The sequence below is a fragment of the Pyrus communis genome, chromosome 4, assembly GCF_963583255.1.
Source record: "Pyrus communis chromosome 4, drPyrComm1.1, whole genome shotgun sequence".
Taxonomy (NCBI): domain Eukaryota; kingdom Viridiplantae; phylum Streptophyta; class Magnoliopsida; order Rosales; family Rosaceae; genus Pyrus; species Pyrus communis.
The window spans coordinates 17436987-17460228 of NC_084806.1; the positions used below are offsets into that span (position 1 = coordinate 17436987).

At 34.3% G+C, this 23242-nt stretch overlaps 2 protein-coding genes across 3 annotated transcripts; one reads left to right on the forward strand and one right to left on the reverse strand.

Annotated features, from left to right (window-relative positions):
- Positions 1–531: 531 nt before the first annotated feature.
- LOC137730945 (cycloartenol synthase 2-like) lies at positions 532–13749 on the forward strand. Of its 2 annotated transcripts, XM_068469963.1 has the most exons (19): positions 532–729; positions 846–1046; positions 3348–3440; positions 4020–4214; positions 7826–7910; positions 8082–8248; positions 9452–9640; positions 9852–9965; positions 10206–10328; positions 10473–10595; positions 10834–10932; positions 11274–11330; positions 11433–11479; positions 11572–11715; positions 11848–12025; positions 12326–12406; positions 12509–12592; positions 12810–12905; positions 13705–13749. In XM_068469963.1, the coding sequence occupies exons 1-19, from the start codon at positions 532–534 to the stop codon at positions 13747–13749; spliced, it is 2319 nt and encodes a 772-aa protein (XP_068326064.1). The 2 variants fall into 2 exon arrangements, with proteins under 2 accessions (XP_068326064.1, XP_068326065.1); XM_068469964.1 differs by lacking the exon at positions 13705–13749 and having other exon boundaries at positions 532–750; positions 873–1046; positions 12810–12975.
- LOC137730944 (U3 small nucleolar RNA-associated protein 21 homolog) lies at positions 13095–22387 on the reverse strand. Its single transcript, XM_068469962.1, has 18 exons — positions 22129–22387; positions 21980–22007; positions 21394–21494; positions 20904–21107; positions 20530–20773; positions 19471–19646; positions 18642–18724; positions 18199–18271; positions 18035–18100; positions 16927–16969; positions 16425–16564; positions 15979–16191; positions 15555–15639; positions 15159–15453; positions 14373–14634; positions 14021–14231; positions 13682–13896; positions 13095–13512 (listed from the first exon to the last, which is right to left on the reverse strand). Exons 1-18 carry the CDS (start codon positions 22252–22254, stop codon positions 13363–13365), a joined length of 2715 nt encoding a protein of 904 aa, XP_068326063.1. The 5' UTR covers positions 22255–22387; the 3' UTR covers positions 13095–13362.
- Positions 22388–23242: the final 855 nt, after the last annotated feature.

The following is a 23242-nucleotide window of genomic DNA, read 5'->3' on the forward strand; positions in this document are numbered from 1 at the left end:
GGTGTCTTTATTTCTTGTATTTTAAATTGTTCAATTGTGGGTTTGTATTTTGGTGAGATAATCTGAATTTGGTTTTGCACTGACCGACCAGAGCACAACAAATACCATGTCGATGGGTACTTTGGTAATCATGTCATGTGTAAGATGTATATAAGGACGTTATTGTGACACACTAAGAAGATCACAAATTGAGCTATTTGACCAACTATACACTTTTCTCCAAACCCAAAACGTAAGTGCATTAGCTAAGGAAACCTTTCCTCTCCTCTTACACTTTCCTTTAATTCATGCTTATATATTGCACATGATCATTAGAAAGTTAATTTTCTTCATGGTACTTTTGTTTGTTGTAAAAATTTGTGCAATCTCACACGGAAAATCACATTCCCCTATTATTTACCCCCAGGTTCTACTCATCGTCATGTTTAGCTTTGATACAAATACACAAAGATGATTGTTTTGTTAATCATGGTACGTTTTCTCATGTATGCAGTGTGCTTAGTGTGTCTAATTATTAGCTAAAAGAATATAATGTGGAGGTTGAAGCTTTCAGAAGGCAGAGAGCCATGGCTTACAAGTGTGAACAATCACGTCGGAAGACAATATTGGGAGTTTGATCCAAACCTCGGAACACCGGAAGAGAGAGCTCAAGTGGACAAAGTTCGTCTTGAGTTTCACAAGAATCGTTTTCGCACAAAACATAGTTCCGATCTCCTAATGAGACTTCAGGTGAGACTCAGCTCACTGTACGTGCGTGAATGATTTCTTTCACAAGATCATTATTTGAAACTGATGATATGAAATAATATGAATTCTGGATATGTGTGCATATAATAAATACAAAGTTCGCAAAGGAAGCAAGTGAAAAGAAGCAAGTAGTATCAGATCAGGTGAAAGACAGAAGTGGTGACGAGGAGGAAGTAATAAGCGAGGAAGCAGTGGGAATCACGTTGAGGAGGGCCTTGAGATATTACTCAACTCTGCAGGCTGACGATGGTTTCTGGCCTGGTGACTATGGTGGACCTTTGTTTCTTCTACCTGGCTTGGTAAGATTTCAATATTTAACCCCTATTTAGCCCTAGCTATAAACTAGCTTTATCGCAAATGGAGCTCAAAAAACCATTCACGTTGTTCGAAAGTAAAATAAATAATAGCGTTCGTTGGATTAAACCAAAACGTCAAATAAAATAAGGGAGTTTTATTAGAAAGCCCCTTTTAGCATTTTTTTAATAAGAAAACTCTTAGCCAATTTTCTTTAATATATTGTTAAATATATGAAAAATTAATTTATTTAAAAATGTAATATATGCAACGTTGCTTCAAGATAATCTGAGAGATTTGGACAAAGTAAGATCTAGAGTTCTAGACTCTGCAACCTCACATATGTGATTTGGAACGATTTTCTCTAAACATATCTTTCTGTGTAAATAGTTGAATTAACCTAAGGATTTTCAGTGAGTTTTTCGGAATATATCACAACGCGTAAAGTGGCATATTTGACAAAACTGAACTTATGAGTGCATGTACTTGTATATGAAATTATAATCCAACTGTTATAAAGAGGAGCATAGCAAGCTTCATATATCCCTTTTCCACTCAATCTAGAAACAAGATCAGACGTTATTCCGGTTTGTCTCCATTTTTGTGAAACTATTCCTCAAGCAAGTCAACCGATAAGTCATGGAAGGTTTTGTGATATGGATAAACAATAGAGCTGATATTTCGTGGGCCTAAAGTATATATTAATGAATAAATTCATGTTCTAATATGATTTTATTGGTAACACTGAATGAAGATGTGATGATCACACTAAAGGTCCTCATATGATATGAGCCCTTGTAATAAAACTAATGAATGACTTTATATGCAGCCACATAACTTGTATAGACTTGACGAAAATGCCATTATTCATATCCAAATTATGAAGGTTTTCCATATATACAGCTTCTCAATTATCTTATCTTCTCTTTGATGGTGATGAGTGATAATTAAACACTACTGACTTCAGAAGGCGGTATAAATAGATGTATATATGCCTCGAAAATTCATGGAGTGTTCATACAAACATACTATATTGATTAATTCCTTTTCATTACATAAATGGTCCCCTTTTCTTCCACTTGTAGTTGTTCAAATAGAATTATAAAATATCACAAATAAGTGTATCATGATAATGAAACTGTCGACCCAATATATATACATATATATATATATAATTTGGTAGTAATTATTCCACTTAGTACTATAATTTAGTAGTATTTTTCAATTGTGAGAGAGATTTTTAAGTGCAAATTTCATTCATGGTGAAGTCGATACCAAATTATTTCCCTGACTACCCGGCCCCTTAGTGTAAACATTTCGTTGTATCAGAAAACTAATTATCACAAATTTTTAAGCAAAAATCTTTCTTTCATCCTTCTATAAAAAAACTTTTTATTATTGAACAAGTGATGAATTATGTTCAATCTCTCTTTATCATTAATGGTCCCCTCTTTTCCCTCTCATTCCCTCCAATTTGTTCCTAGTTTCCAACACAGAGACCAACACACACACACACACAGATATATATATATATATATATCATACAAATAATATACATTAATTCTATGTCGTAATCATATTTATTCATTTTATTATTGTAAATACATAGAATAGGATATACATCAATTATACCACCAAATAATAACGTTTGTATATACACAATAACTAGTATACAATTGTATGCAAAACAACTTTACAATAAAATCAAGCTGGCTCCTTCATTATTGATGGTCCACTATTTTCGCTTATTCGTTTCAATTTTAAATACTAAGAGACCGTTTGACCATCTGTTTATATATACACCTCTCGTCTTTTATTTGTTTTCCCCCTTTTTTTGTTGTTGTTTCTGCTGCATGTTAGTTTTCTGTATATTTAAATGTTTGTTAAAACCCTTAATTATTTATTTGTTTGTTTGGAATAGAAATAATCTTACACAAACAGGAGCTTTAAGCATGCATGCAATGATGTACTAGCTAATGAAGAACAAGAATAATCATATAAAGAACGATTAGCAACAATAAAATAATTGCAGACACAGTAACTCATGAACTCTAACTAGCTAGCTTCTTATTTTGCAATCGAGCATCTCTTATATCATGCACCAACGTTGCAAATCAATCATACAAATTAGTCAGTTTTAACTATCGTACAAGTCAACATTAGCATTACGGTTAATTGGTATTAATCTTTATTTATATGAATTTCATACCTTATTATACTGTTCACATCGTATGACTACACTAAATATGAGACTTGTCTTACTCTTATAACACACTAATTAACTTAAGCAATGAAATGTGTCGTAGGTTGTTGGCTTATATGTAACTGGGGCCCTTCATACAATCTTGCCGCATGACCAGCATCAACAGGAGATCTGCCGCTATCTGTATAACCACCAGGTATACTAATCAAGTATTTAATTTCTTTTCCTTTATGCTTTGCTACCTGTCAATTGACATGGCTGACTTGCCATCTATTAGGAATAGGAACCAATCAATTATCTTGATCTCAGAATTTAATTAACAAGATGGGGTTGACATAACTAAACCACTCAACTGATCCCTTGTCTTTGCATGGGTATATTATTAATAGATAAAATGATTCTTTGTATAATTCTGCACATCTCTATTAGATCTCTATTATTTGATGCGACTTTTAATAATTCTCGAGGCCCCAACTCCTATTTAAAATTTTCAAATTACAATTAATTGTGAAAAAATGTGTGACATTGAAACGTTAAGAAATCTTACAAAAGTTTATAAAAGTTTGGTTATTCATTCTATTTTCAATTAGTTTTGTGTTCGATCCTTAACTCTTTTTTTATGGTATAACAACAAATTAGCTCATGATGTGTGAAGATTAATCTTACTAGGATATTTATTTATATTAAATTGTGCTAGCATTTGGGTATGACTTACGAGAGAGTACGACTAACACTTTTCCTTTCCTGCAAACTAAATTGGATAAACAAAATGCAGAATATAGATGGAGGTTGGGGACTGCATATAGAAGGGCCCAGCACAATGTTTTGTACAGCTCTGTCCTATGTCACTTTGAGATTGCTTGGAGAGGAAATTGACGGTGGTGATGGAGCAATGGATAAGGCAAGAAAATGGATTCTTGATCGTGGTGGAGTTACCTTCATACCATCATGGGGAAAGATGTGGCTTTCAGTAAGCAATCCTTTTTCTTAACAAATTCTCTCAAATTGTTTTTCTTTTTCTTAACAAATTCTCTCAATTTGGTTTTAAGTGTTAATAGTTTCTCTATTTGGATAGTGTAGAAAATATTGTTTGTTAAAAAAAAATGTCAAGAGTATCTATTATGCATAAATCTTCAAAATGTAAAATCAAAGGAAAAAGTTAATATGCGCACAGATACAAAAATTAAATAAATAAATCTTCATTATTGATGTGGTCCTATATTAACCAATTAAAACAAAAATGTGGTCCTATATTGACCAAAAGAAATGTGGTCCTATTAGATAGATATTACATTTTAATGAAAAGTAAGGCTAGGACTTAAAGAAAAGAATAGTACTTGGATATTCGAGTAATACTTTGTACTCAAAATTATTCATGGTCTATTTTTAAAACTTCATGCTTATAACTTAAACCGGGTATATTATGAATCATTCTGTAAGGATGATTACTTTTGCAAAAAATCAATTAAATTAAAGTCGTTTAGTCAATCAATTGTAACAAATAAATAGACCGTTTATTTAGTCAATAGATTGTAGTATTATGAACCACATATCCATTTAATACAGTTGATGACCTTAGTCTTAATTTAGAGAGACTTTGGATGCAGTCCTTAACTATCAATGTTCTTTGACTGAAACATTTGTGATTTTCAGTTTTTTATTGAAGTCTCTGACATTAATGTAATAATGTATTTCTATGTAGTTATTATATTTTTAAATTAAAAATAAAATTTGTAGTTATTTATATTAATGAAATTTTAAATAAAACCCATAATTTATGGGATAAAAAAATATTAAAGATAAATTATACTCTCCAATATATTGTGTGCGTGTGTGTGTGTACACATATGGGTATGTTCGTCAATACTAACCAAAACATGGGTACATTTTTCAAAAAAAAAAAAAAAAAAATATATATATATATATATATATATATATATCTTAGGCTTAATAACATTATTAAATTTCTTCTATTAACTTGACATAGATACATTCTCAAATCAACGAAATAAAATGTACTCATATAAGTTAAAAAATGGATAAGAAAAAAGTTCGAATGAATTTTATACAAAACAAAAATGGTACATTTTATATTTAAAAAAGGTATTTTACATATAACAAATTGGTATATGAATGGGTACATATAAAATTAAAAATTTGAAATTGAAATTTTTTATTATAAAAAAAAAAAAAATCAAGGTTCTAAAAAACGCTAGGCGCTAGTCCGGCGGTGGGCTAGCGCCTAGGCGATCTAGGCGGATTTAGGTAAATTTCTTGTATATCTTATAAATAAGTACATATTGACACTTACTGTCACATCCCGGCCCGGGGCGGATCACTTCCCGGGCCCGCTCCACCACCGTAGCACGATATTGTCCGCTTTGGGCTTACCATTCCCTCACGGTTTTGTTTTTAGGAACTCACGAGCAACTTCCCAGTGGGTCACCCATCATGGGATTGCTCTAGCCCCCTTCTCGATTAACTTCGGAGTTCCTACGGAACCCGAAGCCAGTGAGCTCCCAAAAGGCCTCGTGCTAGGTAAGGATGAGAATATACATTTAAGGATCACTCCCCTGGGCGATGTGGGATGTCACACTTACAAAAAGAATAATATATATATATATATATAGATAAATTTCTTGTTATTTTTTAAAAAGAATAATATATAGATATATAATTTTGTAACTTAAGATTTTTAGTATATACTATGGTTTGGTGTTTAAAAAAAAAAAAATACAACATAAAAAATAAAAATAAAAAAGAATGAAAAAAAAACCCATGAGCCCTCCGCCTCTCCCACATCACTACAATCGGTGGAACCCAAGTCGAAAGATTCACTCGACCTCTCTCACATTACCCAAGGTCTCAATCCCTTGTCAAAGATTTAATAGTGCCAAAAATAAATAAATCAATCAATTATAGCATTTAATGATAAGATTAATTAGTGGTGGGCAATGGCAGTAAATACAGAAAAGTGGTGCACATCACAATACCTTTTTGACACTTTGGAATACGAAAAGCCCTTTATTTTGATTCCGTTTCCTCTTCCTCCTTTCTCACATCTTGTCTCCTATTTGGTTATTTTTCTGTTTCGTCTTCCTCCTCTTCCCTCTGTAAATTTCGTTCTTCTTCAAGTTTGGCTTCACGAGAGCTTGAGTTGCAGATGCAAGTCTGCTTAAACCAGATAGCATGATTTAGAGCAGTGCAGAAGACGATGATAAGAACTGTGCATAGAGCCGAAGAAGAGAGTTTGAAACAAAAGTTGCAGAAGCAGCGGCGGAGGACAACGAGATTCAATCCGCCTAGACATGCCGCCTAGCTAGCACCGCTTAGAGCGTCTAGACCGCCTAGGGAGCGCCTAGCTCCCTCCCGATTTCTGTAAACGATTTGCCCCAAATCGCATCGGGCCTCCGCCGCCCAATGTTTAGACCGCCTGGAATGATTTTTAGAACACTGAAAAAAATTAATGGGTATAAACTTATTCTAATTTTATTTTTTATATTTTAGAAATGTTTTGAATTGAAAATTAATTAGGAATTTAGTAAGGATGTGAGTATTAAAACTCTAAAGCAATTATTAATTTTTATTTTAAAAATTATGTAACTGAAATGTAAATCATTAATACATTAATGCTAGAGACTTTGATCAAAATCTCAAAACTGATAAGGTCTCAGTCAATGAACATTAGAAACTATGGATTGGATACTAATTTTTTCTTTAGTTTATTTTTTATAGAGATGATCTTAATTTACAAAGTAATTTTCATATGACTAGTTTCGATCATAAGCACGCATTTCTGAAAATTGACCACAAAAAAATTTAAGTAGGAATTCATATGCATCCTTAAATAGCAATGTTTTTTTTTACTAACATACAAGTATTATTCTAAAGAAAAACACAGAGTGACACCTCTCTTTTACTTTTTTTTTTTTTTTTTTTTTTTTGTTTTTTGTTTTTTGTGGTTACACTTGTTAGAATAGGAAGATAACTATTGTAATTTGATTGTATTGAGGATTTCTTACCTTAACACATTCCGTATATTATTTCCTAGATTAATTGTCATTAGGGTTATACAACTATATATATTTCCTCCCAGTGAGAAGAATACAGTTGAAACATTCACAAATTCTGTGTACTAGGGGGCAAAATTAAGATAACAAACGGAAGTAAGATTACAAACAAACAAAAATTAAACTGAAGTATTCATCAGCCTCTCAAGGCTCCAAGTCTCATCATGCAAGAGACTCACCATCGAATGAGGTGACAAAGGTAAAATTACACGACAATATTAGACCTTAACCCTATAGCTTGTCGATGGCCCGATGTATTCTTTACCGATGAAAAAGATCTCTCTCTCTCTCTCTCTCTCTCTCTCTCTCTCTCTCTCTCTCTATATATATATATATATATATATATATATATGTTTACATTAACCGTTCTCTTGGTCGCGGCATAATATGTTCATACATGAAAAGACGTACGTGAATCTAGCTATATAAAGCCTTCATCATGTTCAATCGTACTCAATTTAATATGTATTTTAATTGCATGCATAACTTAATTTGGAATGGAATTGGGAAGGTGCTTGGTGTATATGAATGGAGCGGAAACAATCCTCTGCCCCCAGAACTGTGGCTTTTACCTTACTCTCTCCCAATACACCCAGGTATATATAAATCAAACTGTTTTCTTTCTATTCTTCTCCATCTTACGTGTATAATATGTGAGATTTTTAATTAACTCTAAACCCTAAAAGAAAAAGCTAAGAAGTAAATATAATTAAAAGTCAATCATGAAATGATTTTCATGTAATCATATGCATGCAATGATGGTGCAGGTCGAATGTGGTGTCACTGTAGGATGGTTTATCTGCCCATGTCATATTTATACGGAAAGAGATTTGTAGGTCCTATCGACGGCCTTATTTTATCTCTCAGGAGAGAACTTTATACCTTTTCCTATCACCTGATTGATTGGGATCAAGCAAGAAATCTATGTGCTGAGGTACTTACTACGTGTAGTATTCATTCTACTATTTTTCTTATTAAATAAGAGAAAAAAGTTATACAAGTACTATCTATCGCTTAACTTCGTCTATTATTTTTCTTTCAAAATGTTTTTTGTGGTTTGCAATTGACCTATCTGGAGTATATTTTGATATGGCGAGAAGATGAATAGCAACCGTTCATCTCTATTTTTTCTCATAAAAAATACTTGCACAAATTGGCAAAGTAACCACATCCTTAATGGTCTAAAGACTCAAATCTTTGTAATATTATGAACCATTCATGAACATCGCAACAAATATTATTAAAACATTTATAGCTTCCACGTGAATAAGAAGTTGTGCAACAGATACAAAATAAGAGTTTAATATAATATAGAATAAGGAAGGATGACAACAAAGCAGTGTCAAATTTGGTGGAAGGAAGGATGTAAGACCCGCTCAACCAATTAAGGATCAGATATGGAGTCATTTGACAAACAAATTATAAATGGGATGGCATTCTTTCTAATTACCTAACCAAATCTGATCTCATGACATCATTTTCTGCATAATCTGGTATGTTTTAAATAGGATATAATATACACACGGATAATAATATATAGTAATTAATTAACAGTTTAATTTTGAAAATAAATAGGTGCGTGGCTTGTTCTTAAGCTTCAACTCAAATGATATAAGAAAGCATAATTAGCGCAACGAGGGTTGGTTGAGTTTGTAAGAATTATTTTCTTAGCTAGGCCAAGGTCTAAGTTCGAGTCTTACTGTCAGCAATTCCTCTTGGTCGACAATCTTCAAAAAAGACAAAGAAAAAGACTTGTGGTATGCCCTAACCCTGAGATGGGTAGCCTCACCTCCTCCTAAACCCTTTCTTTTTACAGAAAAGAAAAGAAAGTGTAATTAGCCTTAGAAAGATGAATGACCTAAAGTTTAGACATCAGAACAAAACAAAAGAAAAAGGGGAAACTGTGGTGGGCAGGTTATCTGAAATATACTTGATTTCTTGATTTATTCCAACTTCCAGCTCAAAAAGGAAAAAGAAATGTTTTATAATTATAATTAGATCATTAGGTTATTAAGTTTAGGGTCGGTCTGTTGGCTCAACTGCTAATTATACTTTTTCTATTGGTTGAGTTGGACCAATAATCGAAACCCTAAACCTAAATTTATTTCATGTTTTAATCTCCATATTAAATTTGCAGGAGGATTTGTATTACCCACATCCCCTTTTACAGGACATGTTGTGGGGATCTCTTCATAAGGTTGGGGAGCCTCTTCTGAAGGGATGGCCCTTCTCTAAACTAAGGCAAAAGGCTCTCCGCACTATAATGCAACACATACACTATGAGGATGAAAATACTCAATATATTTGCATTGGACCTGTCAATAAGGTTTGTTTAAAAATATTAAATAAAAAGGAGAATACAACTGTACACAATAAATATTTGATATTATTTATATAATACTCATGGCCCTTGAACCAAGAAGAAAGGCAAGCTGTATGATTATTGTGTGACTTAGCTCATATCCTTTATACCTTAGTATAAAATAAGGTATTACTCTATCAGAAAAATGTACCCAGTGCATTGTCTATATAAACAGGTACTAAACATGATTTGTTGTTGGGCGGAGGATCCAAATTCAAAACCATACAAGCATCATCTCTCAAGAATCAAAGATTATCTTTGGGTTGCTGAAGACGGAATGAAGATGCAGGTCCTCAAAAAGAATTTTTAACATAATTTATCTCTTATTAATAAATGATGAGATTATTATTTTTTTAAAATTGTTATTAGCACTCTAAAAATCTAATTACGCACTCTAAACTTTCTATATTTAGATCAAAAATACTCTTATGAGAAGTGCACAATTAGATTTTTGGAGTGCTAATAATAGTTCTCTATTTTTTATAAGATGTGGGACTAACTGAACGTACATTATTTTGATCATGTATAGGGATATAATGGATCTCAATGTTGGGATGTTGCTTTGGCTGTTCAAGCAATCCTTGCAACCAACCTCTTTACTGAATCTGGTTCAATGCTGAAGAAGGCGCACGATTTTATAAAAAACACACAAGTAATTAAACTCAAAATAACATGTATTAATTTAAACTAGATATCGTCTGAAATTCACTGCCAAAACATATATATATATATATATATATATATATGCCAAAACTGCTGCATGCAAAACTACTTAACTGTTTTTTAATCAATTAAGGTTCGGACAAACAGCTCCAGAAACCCTAGTAACTGGTACCGTCACATTTCCAAGGGTGGATGGCCCTTCTCCACTCCAGACAATGGCTGGCCTGTCTCAGATTGTACGGCAGAAGGTTTGAAGGTAATCTTTTTGAGTTGGCTTCTAGTGTGCAAAGTCCCTTAGCGCAACGAATATTCGCATCGCGCAAATGTTTTGCTACTTTACTTTTGGTGCAGTCAGTTTCGTCGCGCTAAATACACTTGCGCGACTAAACTTTTGTTGCACAAAGATCTGTCGCGCAAATGATTTTTTCTGAAATGATATGCGGACTAAAACTATGCGCACCATCTCAATTGACTATGTATCCGACTGCTTACAGGCAGCCCTCTTACTATCAAGTATACCGTCTGAAATAGTAGGAGAAGCCGTACAGACTGATCACCTATATGATGCTGTTAATGTGATATTATCCCTACAGGTAAAAAATGGTTTTAGTGATTAGTATCTTATACAATTCTACTGGCAGTTGATTAAGTAGACATGGAACTAAATAGCTTAAGCTTCTCTGACAATTGTAAGTTCTCTTGTCATGAGATTGTCTGACAATATAAGAACATTTATATGTTGTCAGACTATGAATGTAAATAGTTGATCAGGTCGATTCTTGCATGAGTCGACTATCTAGGTTCACACAAAATATGCCTTTGTCTGACAATTAAGTTTGGTGAGAGAATGTCAATAATACAGTAGAGTCTGGTTTCTGTACATTCAATTGTCTATTGTTATGCTTAAATTAAATTCTGTTCTTGAACACAACAGAACAGTACTGGAGGATTTGCTTCCTATGAACTCACAAGATCTTACCCCTGGTTGGAGGTGAAGAAGCAATTCTTTCTTTTTCAATCTTTTAAAGTAAAAGCTTGTTAATTGTGGTTAATTAATTTTGTTGAGAGAATCTGAGACATATTTCAATACCAGATGATCAATCCAGCTGAAACGTTCGGAGATATCATCATTGACTATCAGTAAGCTCCAAAGATAATTTGAGTTATTTCTTTACTTTTATTTTCCAAGGCAATTACATCAAATAATATATATCTTCTTAAAAAAAATGTAGGTACGTGGAATGCACATCAGCAGCAATACAAGGCCTTAAATCATTCATGAAGTTATATCCAGGACATAGGAGGAAAGAAATATTAGCATGCATTGCAAGGGCAGTCAAATTCATCGAGAGCATACAACAACCTGATGGCTCGTGGTAATTTCCTTCTCCATACGTAAAACTCATTAATTAGAAGAGTACTAATTAAATTAAGGCAAATTTTGTTATACCTCCTGAATTATTCACTTTGCCCCATGGAATTTTTTTATCAGTCGAATAATGTTTCAGGTATGGGTCTTGGGGAGTCTGCTACACCTATGGAACATGGTTTGGGATAAAGGGGCTGGTGGCTGGCGGTAAGACCTACCAAACAAGTCATAGCATTAGAAAAGCATGTGATTTCTTGCTGTCCAAACAACTTGATTCAGGCGGCTGGGGAGAGAGCTACCTTTCATGCCAAAACAAGGTAAGGGACCAATGATTATAATTCAAAGATGGGGAGGGATGTATGATTTATCCCATAAAATGGTAATGATTTCTTGGGTAGAAAGTTGAGGTTCCACCATAAAACTAATTGGTAATATAGAGAATAACCCAACACTGTCAACATCTTATCAGACAACGTAAAACTTCTATGTAGCGAGAACACTACAGTAAGAGAACATTTTCGGTTGTAACATAGAAACATTTTGATGTTAATATGTCGTCAGACTATTTGACAAGACATTTATGTTATAGCATAACACAATATTTTGTTATTAAATAGGTATACACAAACCTCGAAGGGAACAAGCCACATATAGTGAACACTGGATGGGCAATGCTGGGTCTTATTGATGCAGGGCAGGTGTGTTTCACTCTCTGTTTGTTTCTTCTACAAAAAGATATGCTAATAGAAATAGCAGATAAATTCACGTGTAATATTATTTTTACCGTTTTTATTGATTAGGCTGAGAGGGACCCTGCGCCCTTGCACCGTGCAGCAAAGCTGTTGATTAATTCACAGATGGAGAATGGAGATTTCCCACAACAGGTATATTGAGAAAGATTTTCGCACCCCGTTTTCTTCTTCTTCTGCACACAGTTGTTCAATTACATTTCTTGATAAGTTAGTGTCGTAAACAAGAGTGTGCATCAAGAAAAAATAGTGTCGGAAATCCAATTTCCCTATATTTATAAGCTAGCGTCGAAGGTTAAACATGTAATAATATTTATCTTGCAATTAATATTACTTTGTTTTATTTTCACAGGAAATCATGGGAGTGTTTAACAAGAACTGCATGATCAGTTATTCTGCGTACAGAAACATCTTCCCCATATGGGCCCTTGGAGAGTATCGCAATCGCGTATTCTGACCGTGTAAATGTACAAATCAACTTGCTAGAAAATGTGTAAAATGGTCATGTAATGATGTATTTCATTGGCGTTTTCAAAACCCTACTACGATGTTGATATTACATTGATGAATCTAATGTCTGTATATAATAATGTATTTGAAAACAATCCGGAAGAAAAATGGATATGCAATTCAAAAGTGTTCGAACAGGGGCGGAGTTGCAGAAAACTAGATTACAACAGAATTTTACAGATAGGAAATTTTCAGCATGTCGTTACACATTGCGAATATATAACTTATCGTCTTCACTCGAACTAGTACTCCATGGAAATAAGTGAAGACTCTCAGTTGAAGTTTGCAACTCAGAATCCTTGAATCATAATCAGTCCAGGCTTGTATTAGTTAATGGCAGAACAATCGCTCGACTGAAATATTATCAGAAATACAGAGACAAAATTTCGGGCCATTCAAAACCGTGAATTGCTAAGAAATGCAACAACGCAGCTAGTACTTTGAAACAACTTTTCTACTCTTTGCCATGTTTTGCATTGAATATCTAGGAGCTCCCTGGCCTTGTCCTGCAGTCTTGATTGGCACCGAATTGTTTCGCCATGGATCTGTTAAGGGAAGGAAAAAGAAGTAAATGAAAGAGGTAATTTGAAGTTGAGGGTCCTTGAGCACCAACTGGAAGTAGCAATAGTCGGTATATACTGGAATTGAAAAAGCTCCAAAAGCCTTCTGATAACACTACTAATTGGTTAAAAGCAAAAAAGGAGAAATCTATACCTTCAGAAACACCTTGATTACAGCTTGTACAAAGTCAAAATTGTTTCTGCACGAAGTCTCATGTATAAAATAATCAAGAAGCAGTTCGATTGAAAGTAATTCTGGGCGGCTTTCAAGTTCTTCCTCATCCTCATCATCAACAATCTCAAGCATTCGAAGCTCCATGTCCAGAGTCGATGGAGACAAACTCTTAATATAATCAGTAAATGCTGAAACTGCAACCAAAAACACAATTTAAGACGATTATGTCCTGCATAGATGTTACAACAATCAAGAAGGCAAAATTACAACTGAATTACAAGTGGAATATTACAGTACTAAGAGATTAAAAGTATTTACAATTTTTCATTTCTGCAGATGACTGAAGATGTTGCAAGAATTGTGATGGTGCCAGACCAGACTTTATTCTAGTGTGTTCTACGTCATCACCTTTGGCCTCCTTGTTTTCTAATCCCGTAAATAATATTTCTCCTGAAAAAGAGGGAATTGAAGGCAAAAAGAAAGGAGCCCTTTCGGGTTTTTTTGGCGGTTCAATTGGTTTATTCCGTTCCTGGGCATAGCAGAGCCACAACATAATTACTGATCAGTCACCAACAAAATGTACAGGGAAACAGATACAAATGTAATATATAATATTTCCAAATGAAGTCAAATGTTTGGAATCTGAACAATAACCACCAGTAGAAAGTACCTTTATAGTGTCTAAATTGATTAAGCTTTGCCACTGGCTTTTAGGCAATAATGAGAGAGTAACAAGATCTGGAATTTGAAAGTCAAGAGTAGTAAATGCAGGAGCATCTTTGGATTGCAGATGGTCCACAATAGGCTCGTCAGAGTCCTCCTCTAGAGAACCTTTTGTTGAAGAGATAGATGGCAACTTAACACTCCTAACTTCCTTTCCACTTGCATAAGAATCGACTTTTGCAGCTCCAGAAAACATCGATTGGTTTACCCTGTTCAAATTGTCAGGTTTAATTTCCGGTAAAAAATAAGGAATGAAAATAAGAAATACTACAATATTAAACGATCTATTGCATGCTAAACCGTTCACTTTAAAATTTTAAGATAATTGATATTTTTAACTTTCCACTGGTTCTATGCTACATCATGATGCATTTGGTGGAGGGGATAAGGCCTAAGGTTATATGAGGTTGCAGTGTCTTGGCTCTAAACTGGGTAATTTGGATGGAAAGGAATGGAAGGGTCTTCAAAGGTTATAGAGGGTAAGGTTGGAGAGAGTACAGTTTAGGTGAGCTGGATTGGAAGAAAGCCGTAGGCTGAGTTATTGAGCTGTAATCATTAACGCTATTTTCTTAATTATGTTCTGCGTCAGTTATTTAGTCTCCCATTGTTGCTGTATTCCTGATTAGATAAGGTTTTTCTTTAAAAGAAGCGTCCACTCTATATGCATAACAATCACATTTAAAAACTCAACCTCCGAATAAAAATTCAATAGTCAATAGAAATGAAGACTTACCAAAGATAGACCCCATTTTGGTCAACATGCGCAGTCGCTAGAACATCCATATTCGGTGACAGAGACAATGCTGTTATAGCCACGTCAACATCCAACGCATCTATTTGTCTTGCTAAAATAACATCCCAGACTCGAAGACTTCCATCCATACTTGATGACAAAAGCCATTTTCCATCCTCACTAAAACACATGTCTGTAATACGATCCATATGACCTTCAAATTTACGAACCATTCTTGATGCCACAACATCATACAAACGGATGATTAAGTCATCAGCCACAACAGCCAGAAGACCTGAAAGTTATTTTGATCACATTATTATCCAAGGCATTTATGGTGCCAAAAAACCAAGCCAAATAACTCTAAATGGCAAAAATATGTCAAACACAAGTTACCATTCAAACGATTGTATACAATCTTCACAACGGAGCACCCAACTTCCCATCTAGATTTTACATCACGTCCCTTGAAATTCCAAACCTGCAGGCCAAAACAAGTGAGGCATGATGAAACATCCAACTACACTTAGCCATTTTCTTTCTTCCTTTAACTTGGGAAGCTTAGAAAATTTCTTTACTTTGCTGATTTTTATAACTCAAGATGACAATATATACAAGGGCAAAAGGCATCTTCATGCAAAACTGTAATATCTTTCAACAAACAAGGTTTAGGCCAGCCCCACCACCATCACCCTCATAAATCAATGTAAATCCCGCCTTGAGCACCACAGACCTCGTATGCTATTATGTGAGCCTGCCTACCAGTAACTCTGACATAAAGGTTGAGCATCATTTTTTGAAATAAGAAATAAAGACTGACCTTTATGTCTCCGTGATATCCTGCACTTATCATTACAGTATTCGTTGAATCACAAGCAATTCCAACCACTTCCCCATCATGGGCAAAGCTTCTTCTTTCTGACGTGTCCATGTAACTGCCTCGACTGATTCCTGATTGGAGGTTGAACCGCTCAACCCAACCATCCGCTGTCCCCAGTATGGCAAAATTGCCACATGCACTGATGGCGCAAGCCTATTACCAACAACAGAAAACTGTTCATTAATATTGTAGACTGTTAAAAAAAATGATTCAGTATGGAAGTGGTTTTAACAAGTCTTTAAGATTGCACAGAGCATAGTCATTAGAACTGGTTCATTGGGAATCATATGAATCCAAAGAGAGTAATTCCAAATTTGATTATTCAACCTTGGAAAATGGATGTTACAAAAAATGAGCTATATTCAAGGCTTCAAGGAGAATCTAACCTTCACTGGTGTGGGGTTTTCCGGTCTTGGCTTCAGAATATGCTCACCAAGAACAAAGTTTTGAAGTCTCCATACATATGCCTGTGCAGTATCCATATGGCATGTAACCACATTGCACCAATCTCGCTCTCTTATTTCAGCTGAAGATATTTGTCGCATAAAGAAATCAGATGATTCAAAAATGTTACAGGTTTCTCATCTTGAATATGGATTATAGGAATTAACACCAGTCTTAATGACTTCAACTACATTAAATCTATGGTATTGATTTTTAAACAAAACCAGTAATTTTTTTTCAAGAAGAGACCAAAACAAATTTGAAATTTATTATGTTCAATCATAATATACATTGAAATATAAGATTGCAAATTGCAACCTACAGAAATTTTTAGAATTTCTGTAGTATTTCAGTAAAGTGCTATAAAAAATTTTGTTGTAAAAGAGCTAATGAAGTTTAAAATGAAAACAAATACAGAAAGTTACACAGAGAGAAAGACCTTACCACAATCAAAAGCGATGACAGGCTTCAGTTTTATCTCTTCTTCCTAAAAGGTAAAGAAAACAGAAATTACATAGTTAAACTATCAGTGAGCTCAAATAGATTTGTCAACTTATGATTCACGCGATAAAATGTTTCATCTAACCATCAAGGAAATGGGTATAAATCTCTAAGCCATGGTACATGGTCTTGACTACATGATACTTCATCAACAGAGTATCATGAGAAGCATGACACGCATCAAAGGATGCAAAACATTTGGAAACGGAGAGAGAGAGGGAGGGAGGATGAAGATGTAGTGTGATCAATTTATGGATTCATCTAAGACATTTTCTGGTTTTGAACATTTTGGAAACATTGAGAAATGATCAGACATTCTTTTCATTGCTATCCAAACTGCAACACATTAATATGTTATGAAATCATTAGAATGGTATGATATTGACATGTCTCATGATCACCCATCATGGTGACTTAAATATAAATACAAAAAGACAGTCGTGGCCTGATCTTGGGACCTAAATCATCCTTCATGGATGAACCTCACTGAAAAGCGACATAAAGCATCACATGGACCCTTCAATTCACTCAGGCATAATAATGTCAACAAAACAAGACACTGGTAACAGTACGGGTACCAGACACTCAAATGTGTGGACAGATTTTTGAAAATACATAAAAACAAACAAACAAAAAATGAGACATTTGTATGCATACCCACATCACGTAATCACATCTGAGTTCATGTAGTGTAGTGTATGCATATCAAGTTCACTTTGAAATGTTTTCATAGTAAGCAAAAAAAAAAAAAAATCTTAAGAAAAAAAGTACAAGAAAAAACAAGAAACACAACCATCCTCGATGAAATCCATAATTAAAACTATCATTCAATAACACAATAAATAGAATATTCTGTGTTACACAAAAGACAAATCTTCAACAAATTTATGTGCTTTCATAAATTTTTAGTGCATGCATCATGATTTGTCCAAGAACTAAGAGTCATGTGAAATTCAATTAAAGAAAAAATTAAAAAGCAATAATACCAACACAGTATAGTTATACTAAGTACTGTAAATAAGGACAAAGATATTGTACTTCCAAGCCATACCTTCATCTTCAGTTTCTTTGCTCGTTTGGATATGTGACGCTGAGAAAGCTCTCTACTTTGCTGATCCTGATAACAACATGTAACTAAATCAAACACTGAAGAGAATTATAAATAACAGAACTAAAAACGGTGGTCAAAAAACATGATGCTGACCGAGTCCGAACCTGTATTACAGAGAAAAGGCGAAATGCACGGTCCTGACCAGCTGATAGAATGTGTCTCCCATTCGCATAAAACCTAGAAGTCAAGCATGGTTAATAAAGAAGGTTGAAATCCAACCAATACCCTCAAAGTAAAGCAATGGCTTAAGCATCATGGAAAACCCAAAGCCTTTACATATGATTTATCGTACAATTTAAACTAAAATCGAGGAAGTCCTTAACTTGATGTGCAGAAGTGCTGCATGATAAGGCACAACAGATAGAGAGATAGAAAACTGGACTTTGCTTCATACATATAAGCACCACAAGATAACATAGATATATGGAAGTCAAAGATCATAAAATCAATGGGCAGAATATGTGAATCCTATAGCACCAAATCTATGGTAACAACAACACTGGAAGAATTTAAAATTCACTTAAAATTAATGTCACAACTAAAATACCTTATGCATTGTGGAGGAGCACTATGACCACTTCTGAAGCGTAAAAGTCGAGGATCTCCATCAGTTGTGTCAAAAATCCACATCTAGAGGGGCATAAAGAGTTGTACAAATCAATTATTCGGGTGCACAGAAAAACATGATTTTTTTTCTTTCCAAGTAAAACAAGGTCATACAATAATGATAGTGTAAAAACCTTCTAATGCCTTAATTCCTTCAAATATTAATGATTGAAATGTTCAAAATACAAAAGCAGCAACTCAGCCACAAAAAATTAAAAAAACAATGTTCTTGATTGTAACAATAAAATGAAAAAGGAAACAATTCACAGTGGAACTTGAAGGAAAAGGCAAATAATAGAGAAGAAAATAACTAAAGATTGATATAAAGTGAGCACAAATCGGATCCTTTGGAAGTGAGGACATAACATCTTGGCAAGGCCAAAGAAGAAATTTTGTTTGGTAATAATAAATACTGGGGTCCAACTATCAACCAATATGCCTATGTCGGTGACTTGGTGGACGCACTTAAGTAAGTACTATCTAGTATCTACCTATTTTATAAATCTGAAGCAGCGGAAACAGTTCAAGAGGTCATATTCTTACTCATAAAAGGGCTTCTTTGCTTGATGAAGAAGGAAATTAGATTAATCATGGTTGCATGTTTCTTCAGAGCATTAACAAATAAATTTCCATTTATATATATGATTAGGGCAATATCATACGTAATCGTGAAATTATGTTCTCCCTACAGATTTTGACAAGTAACTAGATGCAAATGAAACTTAACCAGATGCAAATTAAACTAAGAGAGAACAATAAAGTGCCCTTACTTTGATGGAATTGTCAGATGATGAACTCATTAGCACGGGTTCATTCACAAGAAAGTGAAGTGAAAGTACAGAACCATCATGTGCATCTCTTATTACTGATTGAAGCCTTCTTTTTTCGAGATTCCATATGCTTATGACACCTGAAGAACCTCCAGATGCTAGTAGAGGCTGCCCATCTAACAAGGAGGCATAAGTAAACATAAGCATAAACTAGAAACTGACTTCGTGGATAATCATCAAAATATAGCAGTCACAACCCTTTAATTTCTCTTTTTTTGTTTGTAGGACAAACATATAATTCCCAACTCAAAAGAGACAGCTGAGAATCAACTATGAAACATAACTCAAGATTGATGTCCCCTTAAAAAATAGACTATTTGGAAGACAGGAGCAGCATGAAAAATAGCACTCATTCCAAAATGCACCCGATAGAGAACAAAAAAAAAAAAAAATCTCATATCAAGGATTTCAAGCATTGCATTACAAGAATTTATGATATGGGCCTCTCCACCCATTTCCAATTGCTTTTTAGTTGGACGCTCTAACATTAACATGACATCAAGGCCTTACATGCTCCGTGTCACCCAATTTAATTTTTCAGTGTGTTTGGCTTGGTTGCCCACATGTGAAGGGTCATGGTGAGAATATAGAATCCCACAATGGAAAATCTAAGCCTGCATAACAATATATAAGATTTTGGACGTCTCAACTTATCTCCATTTGGTCCAATCCTTCAGCAAAACATGCTCAACATCAACCATTGTATGTTTCCATGTGAGCGGGTGTGATTGAAGTATAGAACCCCATATCCAGATTTCTAAGCCTTGCATGATAATTTATACTGTCCTGGGTTCAATCTATTTCCATTAAAGAGGCCCAGGATAGTATAGTACTAATACCTTCCTATTTTTCTATTTTTTAGTAACTAAGAGCATTAAAGAAATACGCCTACAGTATCAAAGCCTAACACAACTTCCACAGCACCATGGTAACATAGTAATTCATAGACAGTTATTAACATAAAGTGTAAAGTATAAACCAAAATCCTGATACTCTTACCTGTGCTGAAAGATAAGGCAGTCACAGCACCTCGTGTTGAATGAGAAAACGTGACTAGCTCTTCATCGTAACGAATGTTGTGAACATGAACGTTTCCATCAGCACAACCAACTGCAATAACATCTAGTGCAGGAGATGAAACACAACTGCAGATAGAAGAATTCCATCCCTTGAACTCATAGAGTTTTTTCTTTGCACTGATGTTCCAAAGTTGAAGTGAACCTTCCTGACTCCCAATAATAATCTGGACAGATTATAGATAGCGTTTAATCTTAATTGAGAGAAAAATGAGGTTGCATCAAATTTAATGACTGAACATTTACGGTTATTTTGCATAGAAAATTGCAAAAGAACTTCTTTGAGAATGCAGTTACCTTATTTAGGTAGGTATCTGGATGCATTATACAGCTACGACAAAAGTTGTTGTCTAACATAACATGTCCAATCGGAGTATGGTTCTCATCAATTCCTTTGAATGCCCATATAAACAGGTGACCTTCAACATCAACACTTAGGATATGCTCTCCAAACAATAGCAACGAATTGACCTTGGCACTATGGCTGCACCATGTTGCTACCTGTTACAATATCAAATAACGTGTTAAACATGAAGTTCAGTCCATCAGATACTTCTGATAACAGAAGCATATGACTCCCCTGTAGCACGCTATTTATAAGATTCTAAATAAGAGCTTTGGAATTAGGATAGTTGATCAATATCGAAGGGAAAGAAGGCAATAACTCTGAAAAGTACAAACAATGGACGGGTGTGGAGGTATCGGGAGCAATAACTCTGACTACCTAAGTAACACTTTCTCCTCAACAAAATTTATCAAAAAAAAAAAAAAAAAACTGTTAACCAACCTGATGAGCTCGCTTAAAAACGGCTATCTCATTCCCATATGCAGCAAACGTATAATCACGGTAGCAAGCAAGAGCTCGAATCTTCTTCGGCAATTGTGGACCTTTTATAGGTAATAAAAAAGTGATCATAATTATACTGCATGAACAAAACTACCTAAAAGCCCTACAAGAATGCATTAAAAAGTATTTGGGAAATAAAAAACCAAAAATAAAATTGCCAGCACAACGTCATGCTGCTCCCCAAACATTAAAAGTGTTGTTACGAAGCACCCGGAGCGATTTCTTCATTCTTTTCTTTTGTGAAAGTAAAACTGAAGTTTTTAAACAACTCCAAGCTAATTTTTAAAAAGCCAAACAAAACTTTTTTGCAGATTCGTGCATAGATTGGTCTAAAGCAGATAATTTCGAAAGAATTTAGACAAATTATATTGCCAACTTAGTCCCAATTCTTCATTGATACACCTAATATCAATTCCAAACGTTAAATTATATAGTAAATCATATAATTACATTGTTCTTAATTAAAATAAAAAAATAAAAACCCATGAAAATTCAAATTTGAAAACAAAAGAACATAGAAACACACCAACGAGGACGAGACTGAGCTTTGCGCACTGCAACAAAAGACAAATTCAAACAAAACACGAAAAAATAATTAAGCATAAATTAATGGGCATCAAAGTTGCAGCTTGGAGAATAAAAAAATTATATGAATAGAAATTGATTCAAAATTACGTTGTAAATCTGGAAAGCCTTGCCGACGGAGACAGTGACGAAGGTTTCGGTGCCGAGCCGCTGAACAGAGAAGGGGACGGAGCTGGTTGTGTAGCCAATTGCTCTGAACGGCTCGAATATTCCCATTCTCTCCCACTCTCTAGGGTTTTCTGAAGCTTGTCGAAAGACAATAAATAGAAGACAGAGAGAGAAGAAAATGGAGACGCCAAGCAACGAGGAGTGGGACTGAGACGAAGGAGGGTTAAGGGTTTAGGGTTTAGAAGGAGGAAAACGATGATAACCAACACGGTGCGTTTTGAAACCCAAAATATATATATATATATATATATATATATTTTTTATTTTTTTTTTTGGACAAAGGCTTACTTTATTGATAACACAACAGATTACATGAGAGAAGGTCCAAATACAAGAAACACACAAACAAAAAGAAGATGGACTGCCATAGTAACCCAACAGCCCAAAACATAGTTTTGAGGCCTGAACAGGAAAAACACCAAAGTAAACCCAACAGTCCAAATACATTATATATATATATATATATAGTGTAATAAATATATAATGATGAATGTTTTTAACCAATGAATAAGCTTTGTATAATTTTTTTATTTAATCGTAAAAATAAAAAAAAATGTATAAAGAGAAAGGGGGAGGCTGAAATGCTTCTGTGAATCTTCCTGACCCTCCGAAAATGATGGATAACCATGGTTTGTCACTAGTTGTTCCCCTTTAAAAATTAAAAAGAATTAAAAAAAAAAAAAAAACCACTAGTACAACCAGTTCCAATACAACTTAATAAACGGGTGTGATATCCACACCCCTTTTTTTACTTCTCACACAACCTTTTAATTTTCGATCATCTGATCTGATGAATTGAATAAGATCAAATGACATAAATTAATAAGAGGTGTGTAAGAAGTCCGCACACCCCCTTAATAGAAAGATAAATATTGCCTAAATACGAGTATCTTGGCAAAGAAAGACCAACACAACTGACAGCCTCCGCAAGAAAATTAACTGCCCAAAAAATTGTTGTAGGAAATAGTTGAGAATGATCTAGCAAGCCTTTTGATATCCTCAAATTGCCACTAAACGAGCATTTTTTACATATCTT

What these genes read in the sequence shown, in the direction of transcription:
- LOC137730945 (XM_068469963.1), top strand. Translation starts at nt 532, where the DNA reads ATGTGGAGGTTGAAGCTTTCAGAAGGCAGAGAGCCATGGCTTACAAGT. An exon ending in CAAGAAATCTATGTGCTGAG is followed by an intron (nt 8,249 to 9,451) that starts GTACTTACTACG and finishes TTAAATTTGCAG; the next exon opens with GAGGATTTGTATTACCCACA. An exon ending in ATTTTATAAAAAACACACAA is followed by an intron (nt 10,329 to 10,472) that starts GTAATTAAACTC and finishes TAATCAATTAAG; the next exon opens with GTTCGGACAAACAGCTCCAG.
- LOC137730944 (XM_068469962.1), bottom strand. Translation starts at nt 22,254, where the DNA reads ATGGGAATATTCGAGCCGTTCAGAGCAATTGGCTACACAACCAGCTCC. An exon ending in GCCTTTTCTCTGTAATACAG is followed by an intron (nt 18,101 to 18,198) that starts GTTCGGACTCGG and finishes TGTTGTTATCAG; the next exon opens with GATCAGCAAAGTAGAGAGCT. An exon ending in TCAATTTAGACACTATAAAG is followed by an intron (nt 14,232 to 14,372) that starts GTACTTTCTACT and finishes TGCTATGCCCAG; the next exon opens with GAACGGAATAAACCAATTGA.